General features: G+C 41.9%; 1 protein-coding gene across 4 annotated transcripts; it reads right to left on the reverse strand.

Annotated features, from left to right (window-relative positions):
- Positions 1 to 5,202: 5,202 nt before the first annotated feature.
- LOC114784727 (caprin-2-like) lies at positions 5,203 to 6,835 on the reverse strand. 4 transcript variants are annotated; one of them, XM_028970351.1, is made up of 4 exons: positions 6,545 to 6,835; positions 6,293 to 6,430; positions 5,872 to 6,003; positions 5,203 to 5,562 (listed from the first exon to the last, which is right to left on the reverse strand). In XM_028970351.1, the coding sequence occupies exons 1-4, from the start codon at positions 6,822 to 6,824 to the stop codon at positions 5,285 to 5,287; spliced, it is 828 nt and encodes a 275-aa protein (XP_028826184.1). In that variant the 5' UTR covers positions 6,825 to 6,835; the 3' UTR covers positions 5,203 to 5,284. The 4 variants fall into 4 exon arrangements, with proteins under 4 accessions (XP_028826184.1, XP_028826182.1, XP_028826183.1 ...); XM_028970349.1 differs by having other exon boundaries at positions 6,293 to 6,439; XM_028970350.1 differs by having other exon boundaries at positions 5,872 to 5,982; positions 6,293 to 6,454.
- Between the last annotated feature and the right edge of the window lie 1,013 nt (positions 6,836 to 7,848).

Genomic DNA, 7,848 nt, shown 5'->3' on the forward strand with positions numbered 1-7,848 from the left:
GGGTTAGGTAACAGCACGTCCCTAGCATCTCCTGATGAAGATGCTAAGCAATGAAAGCATTGTGATACAGTTGTTGGTTTGGGGCTCACCCCTATGCTGTTATTAGGATAAACAGCCATAGTGGATAGAGCAAGAGAGTGAAAACGCTGCAGCGGAGCAAAGTGTGGTGTATTGTGCTGGCTACAGATTGGGGGGGTACGGGATTGTTTGTTTATATTGTATTCTTTGTATTTTTATGTTTTTTTAGTTTGTATTTTAACATATGTAATTAAAGGTGTAAAATGGGAAATTTTGCGGGACCACAATACTTCTGCAGCTTTTGTCTTGTGGAGAGGCCCTCACCTCTTTGTTCTCCATATCTTTTCAAACAGCATTACAGCATTTAGCAGCCTTCCCCCGAACAAAAGGTGTGAAGCACCAGCCATGTGTTTTGAGATCCCCGCTCTCTTTGTCTGCCTCTGACAGAAACAACAAATTCTGATTTGTCTGTGGCAACTTCCTGGGAGTCAAATGCCTAAAAGGAATTTCTCTTGTGGTCTTCCATTTTTCTTTTCCATTGAGAGCTGAGTCAAATCTTCCCTGAGTCTTTTCTATTTACCTATATTTCAAAATGTGCATTTGTATTGTTTTATTTGGTCTATATTTTGACAGATGTAAAGCATACTTGTTAGTCCATTTTTATTTTATTATTATTATAACAGCTCAAGGAGCAACATGTTCACGCATTTTCTAAAGATTTTCTAAAGACGCCAGGGGAGAGACTCTCATCCCCGTTCTGGTGGAGCGATTTCTCCCTGATGGGCAATGGCGCGCGGCGCCACGTGATGACGTCACCCCCGGGAGACTCCGCGGAAGCGGCAACGTCAGCGGGTGAGTGGGCGGAGCGAAGAAGATGGCGTCGGCAGCAACAAGGAAGTGACGTGGGCAGCGAGCGCAGAGGATGCGACCCCCACGATTTTCGCCATGTCGAGCCAGGATTTCTGTGCTCTGCTGGCAAGGCTCCCCGTGGACTGGGACGACACATGCGATGATGACGACGAGAGCACGAGAGACACGAGTTGGGCTCCGCCCATCGCACAGCGATGAAGCTGTGTCCTCCGGTAGCCGGTGAGGAGGGCGGGCCAGGCATGGGCCTGTGTTCACCTCCAGAGGGGTGGAGCACCATAGAACCCCCTGGTAGGCAAGAGGACCCAGATGGGACAGGCAGGAAGAGGGGCACCAGGGGCATGCAGTGACAGGGGCTGCATGTGCCGAGAAGGCATCAGACTGGGGTGCCTGGAACAGTCTCCAGAGGCTCAGGACAATCTCCCTGCACGGTGCAGGGGATGACACAAGACGTGTCAGAGTACCCGGATCCGCACGTACCCGGATGGATCGGCCCTGGTTATTGTGTGCAGCTGGGCTCATCACCTGTGGCCAATCCTGGTGGTGCATAAAATCCGGACATTTCCGCCCCTTCGGCAGCGCCGACATTTTAGTGGACCTTAGTGCACGTATGTGAATGTGTGTATTTTTGAGTTCTGGCAATCGCCACACACCTGCGGGTTTGTTTTAGTTATTCCCCCTTATTTCCCGTTCTTGGCCACCGCGCCATTGTTTATTTGTGTTTATTGTTTGTTTATAATAAAATCCCTTCCCAGCATGTCCTGCTTCTGCGCATCCCTTGCCCGTCAGCACGCAAGCGTGAGTTTGCTTATGCAGATGAAAAATAATTAACACTTCTGCTGCACTCACAACTTTTTTGAAGAATATATGGTAAATGTGTGAGGTTTGTATGTAGATGCGTGAGGAATATATGGTGTATGTGCGAGCTTTTCTTGATATGGCCTAGGGGCTGCCTCAGTTTTCTGCAGCAGGCAACATAGCCTCAAAGAGCAAGCCTGAGCCAGGAGCATGTGGACGTGCTCACATTTTTGCCTTGACACAATGAAAAGTGTCTGAACAAACTGAGTGAGACTGAGTGAGGTGTGTGTGTGTCTCAGTGTGTGCGTGTGCAGTGTAGGGTAGAGAACAAGTTCTGACATTCAAACAAATCCTGTAAAATTTTCTGATTTGTATTGTTTTATTTGGTCTATATTTTGACAGATGTAAAGCATACTTGTTGGTAAATTTTTATTAGATTTATTAGCAACATGTTCATGCATTTTCTAAAGATTTTTGTTCTGTTTTTGAATAAGGGATTGGAAATTAATGCTTTTATTTAAAGTAAGAAATTTTAATCCACTTCTTTGATTAATCGTTCATAGCAACCCTACAAACTTTTGTGTACATTTTTTAAATTTAATTTCCAGGGCTGCCAACTATTCCAAAATAGGGAGTATTTTTAAGAATGATTAAAGAAACTATAATGGCAGTGGATCTAGTGAACAGACTTTGTGCATGAAAATTAGCATGACACCAAAACAATCTCTTTGGTTCACTAATCCTGCTGCCAACCCTTCCACCACTCCTTTCAACTCATTTGTTTGATAGTTTGCTTATGCAGATGAACAATAATTAACACTTGCGATCAAAGATCAACCGAATAGATATGCTTCTTTATAACTGCTCCTTTATTATTTAAACAAAACATTACACTTTTTAAATATAATGATGAAAAGTCTTTTTAATTTACAGAATGCCGTATTCTGTATGTTCATTCATTTTGTAGAGTTCTTATGCTCTTTGTTTCAAGTTATGAGCATAATAAATAATACGCTTTGTTCGCTCGCTTCTTAGGTGGGATATAGTTACAAGAGAGTAAGAGGAAAGGGATGAGGAAAAAGGCACACAAGGGTTAACTGAGGTATGAACAATGTTTTTATTTAAAACCAAGAAACACGCCTCACAAACACATACAAACACATAGTTTTGGAGCTGACACAGCAAAGGCCCACTGCAGCATTTTGAACCCTCTTACCATTATTGCTGCCTAGAAAGAACTACTGTCCTGTTCTGAAGCACTGTAATGTCATGACAACCACGCTGGAGCGTGGACTACCGCGCATGCGCAAGACCATCCTGTACAGTCGCCAGCCGGTCAGGGACAGCCTCCCTGCAAGTTACAGGGAGGGGTGCTGGGGAATCCAGCTGCCATCCTCCCCCTCCGCAGGTGACTGAGCTTGGTTGCCTTGGAGCGGCGCGCTTTGAGCTGGTGCTCATGCGCCTGATTAAAAGGTCCTGATTACTCCCATCTCAGGATAATTGAGCAGTGGCAATTACGGTCTATTAAATACAAAGAGTAGATGCAAGACGTGGATTAATGTGGACGTTGCCCTACCTTATGTTGTTGATTATGTTTCTGTTTTGTTAAAATAAATCCCTTTTACCATGATGTCCCGCCTCTGTGCTTCCTCCCCCATGCCGTCCCGAGTCATGACAACCACATATTGAGCTTTGTGTCCATTGGATCACAACTGCTGAATTCCTTATTAAAGAAGCTTGCTGAGCTTCTTTGGGTGTGACTTCTTTGATTGTAGTCAGCCTTTTTAACTGTAAATAAATAAATTACTTACTTTCAACTTACTTTTTTTTTAAAGAAATTTTTGACTTTTAAAGAGAATTTTGATTTAGACACTCAAAATTCTCTATGAAAATTCTCTTGACATCTCACAATGGGACATGCTCTTTGCGTAACTAATTGAAGCCCAATTCAATCACGCTGTCAGGATCCGGTCCGAAATGGGGGTTACTCTGGTCCAGGATCCGGACCGGAGTTTCATTGTTGTCCTGTGAAATGTTCCCTAATCGTTTTCACCTGTGTCAAATGTATAAAGCTGCCCTGTTCGTTTCTGTCCGCTGTCAGGTCTTTGACGTTATGTTCCATGTTCAGCAGTGTCTACGTCTCGGATGTCTCCCCTGTGCTGTGATTCACACGCCTTCCTTGGCAGGATGGGGCAATGGGAGGCCCTGACTCCTCTTAATAAAGCCCCCCTGCACCCAGATTTTGACTGATCAACTTTTTTCACCTTTGTCGAGCTTCCCTCACCAGCAATGCTGGATGGGAAATTTTGGCCTCAGACAACCCAACAGGTATGATAGAATCTCCCCGTCTTTACGGAGACAATGATGCCACTTCTCCAGCGGCATTTTGATTTCCAGCAGTTCTTGATCGCCTACATCATAACTTTATTTAGCGGGGCTTAAATGATTGGAGACTAGGTGCAGGGGTTTGGGCTGTGTTGGGACAGGACTGTGCCGATGCACAGGCTGGAGGTTGTTGACCTCCACCGTAAAGCGCAGTTGAGGATCAGGGTGAATAAGGATGGGTGTGGTGCTGAACAGGCATTTGAGATGGTGAAAGTGTTCTGAGGAGGGAGGTGAGGGGTTGGACAGTCTGGATGTAATTATGAATGCACAGGTGGTAGAAATTGCTGTAGTTTTGGTGGGATCCATGGTTAGCCCCTGGGGGATGATGTGAAAGCCCATTGAGACCTCAGGGGTGTGGAATGTGCTTTTTTCGAGTTTTATGAACAGATGATTGTGGGGACATTAGAGAACTGTCCTGACTTGGGTGATGTGGATGGATAAGTCCAGGGAGTAAATCAAAATATATTGTCTACTTAAACAGGTGGTGGGACTGTTGGATAGCCATTAATACAGGTAAGAAGTGAAGGATAGAAGAACTTCTTAAAAAAGAAGTAATAGGTTTGTGAGGGTCAGATCTCTTGCTTGTTTGTGGGTGCAAAATACTTATTATTTTTCATCATTCAAAATTACAGACTTCTCTCATCTTTTTAAGTAGGACAACATGCACAATCGGTTGCTGCCAAATCTGTGGATATCGTATTCTTTGCCCCACTTTGTCTTTCTATGATTCTGACTTCACCTTCAAGATTCCTTTCTGAATACTTGTTTCCATGGTTCTCCACTATCGTTCCAAGTTTTAATGTTGAAATGGACAATTTCTAACCCAATATCAGAAATTACCATGAACGTCTTTAATTGTTTTCTGTGCTTTATGCAGGTCAATTATGTAAGGCTTTGGACGTGCAGGTGCAGATTATTTTTGGCAAGGCACATTTGGAAAAATAATGTTATTTATTTATTGGTTGACATGTACATTGTGATTATTACAAAAAACAAACTAACCAACCAATTTCAGTAGTTGAAATGTGAAAATGAAATGTGGCTTGGGCTTTCAGACCCAAGCCACATTGACTTTCTTTTTTTGTGTGTTTACAATGCATTGTATTCCATTTTATATTTTGCATGTGCTTGAATTGTACCATATTTAAAATAAAAGCACATTTTTTTTCTTTAAGTTTAAAGATTAGAGTATGGAAAATTGTGTTCTACTTTGTCCTCACATTGGGAACAGCAGATAACCACCAAAGGTGCTTAAGTGCGACGTATAAGCAGCTATCCATGATCCCTGTCCCAGAGTCACAGAGACCACGTCTCCCACCTCCAGCAGCAGCGAAACCCCATTGGAGGTGTTTATGTCATGCGGAGCTTTATGATTGTATGCTGCAATCATGTGTTGTCCATTCTTCAGCAAATTTGCTCCAGCAGGATTCGAGCCTCCAGCAAAAATGTGCAGCTGGAAAAAGTAGACTCCCCTCACCGGTGCTGTGAACTGTCCTGTAGTTGAGCAGAAAAAAAATTGGATTTTGGTGTATTATGCAAAAGGAGAGGGGAATAACATTCTTATTATTATTATAATTACTACTACTTGATTGTAATACAATTTTAATATACACTGAAAATATATACATATTTTATATGTATATATTTAATATATACTAAATAAATATATGGTAATATACCATATATTTCTAAGCAAAATGAAACTAATGCTTCTTGTATGTGTATGAATAAATGTTTTTACAAAGAAGAGTAATGAGAGTTTCCCCCTCCTACAGAATTAATCAAAGCCTACTGGAAAGATACCTGTTTTGGGGTTGTAAGCATCTCCGATGTTTGTGAAGACGTGATCATAGATCAAGGAGGTTGGGGCTGTAAGGGGTCCGATGTGCTTATTAGCTGATACTGCAAATGAAGCTGAAAAGGCCACCTTTTTCACTGTGGATAAAAAAGCACTTAAGTTACAGTTACCATGTACTTGTACAAACCGTGCACCACCACAAACAAACCTGGTCTAGTGCATGTGAGGCAAAAAGAGAAAAAACAGCACCTTCCTAGGACTTCGCAGGGACTTAATCAAAACCATACCATTTAAAATTTAGGCCTTTAAATGAAAAAGATGTGGATATATTTCAGACAGCAGAGCTACAATCGTTGTACATTCATTTAGCAGAAAAATTCTCTTAACTTTTTCTAAAAACATCTCTGTAACATTTGTGCTAATTACCTTCAATTTGTCTGGTCAGGTCCTCCACCTTGCTTTTCATTTCTGTGTTAGTGACACTCATCTCATGTATTTGCGTCTTTTGTTCCTCTATTGTTTGCTCACAGAGTTTCATCTTGGTCTCCAGCGTGTTCAGCTTTTCTGTTAAAACTTTAATTTCACTTTCTTGATAGAAAAATGTGACATGTTACTCTTTTTCTTTACACCTCAAGACATAAGTGAACCTCTGTATTTTGGACAGCTTATTAAATTTACCTTCTTTTGTATTTTTCAGCTCCTCCATTTGTCTCTCCAGGCTCCTTAGGTTTGTGTTTGTGTGACTCAGGTCCACTTTCTGCACTGCGATCGTAGTGCTCATCTCTCTCAGCAACGTGAAGATTTCAGGCAGGCAGTTTTCCTGGGACGCACATGCGGTTTCAGCCTCACGGCCATCTCTCTTCCCCTCAACCACCAACAAACTGCTGCACAGGAACACCAGCAAAGCTACAGACACCTTCATGCTGAACACAGACAGACTGCTCATCTCCTGTGACATCTGTCACTTAGACTTCCCAAGGCTAAAAGTTCATTACTATTTACAGGAGTTCCTGTTGATCCCTTATGATGACAAAGTTCAGATGGAATTGCGACATTCTGTTGAAGACATTATTGCAAAATACTGTTCAGAGTGACCTTTGACACCTGTGGGCAATTCCTGTTGCACATCAGATGAACACATTTTTACAAATAATAAATAAAAAAAGTAAAAAGCAGAAATGCATAAATAAGAGAAATTAAAAGCTCCAGGTCCATTAACGAGGGCTACTCAGCCATCGCAGGATGGAACAGTGATGGCAAATTCTACAGTATGGTCTTGCATAATGTGAGGGCTGAAGTAAGATAAGATAATTCTTTATTAGTCCCACAGGTGGGAAATTTGCATTGCCACAGCAGAAAGTGAACAATACAAGATAAGAACAGTCAAAACAAATGCCAGTATAAAATGAAAAGTATGTAATACAAATAAATAATCTGGAAATATAAAAGTGGATGAGTTTAAATATACATAGCTTTGAGACAAAATGTATTTCTTATATAGCCCATAATCACATACAGTATGTCTCAATGGGCTTTTACATGCCCTACAGTTGACAAACCCACACTTGACCTTTCTGCATAGAAGAAAAAAACTCCACACAAATAAAAACTCTATGAGAGAGAAAAAAAGAAAGGATAAAAAAACCTTGGGAATGAGTGATTCTGAGAAGGACGCCCTTCCATGGCAGAGTGATCCTGCAATTGGTGTCAGTGCAGGGTTGGTGATGAATTGTCCAAGAAAAAAAATAGTCCAAGAGGTGTAGTGGTGGAAAAAAACAAAGTGCAGTATAGAGCATCTGTTCATACTCAGAGATACTGGACAGTGCAGAGTAGTTGTTTTATTCCAATGTCATGGTGTACATTACGTGTCCATTATGATGCTACTGGTCCATTTGAAGATCCCTGATGCTTTAGTTGTTACGCTGGTGGTGGCTGAGGTGACCCTCTGGTTCGTATCACGCTTCGAACGCAGGGGGTGGGGT

Source organism: Denticeps clupeoides, chromosome 2 (genome assembly GCF_900700375.1).
Source record: "Denticeps clupeoides chromosome 2, fDenClu1.1, whole genome shotgun sequence".
Lineage (NCBI taxonomy): Eukaryota > Metazoa > Chordata > Actinopteri > Clupeiformes > Denticipitidae > Denticeps > Denticeps clupeoides.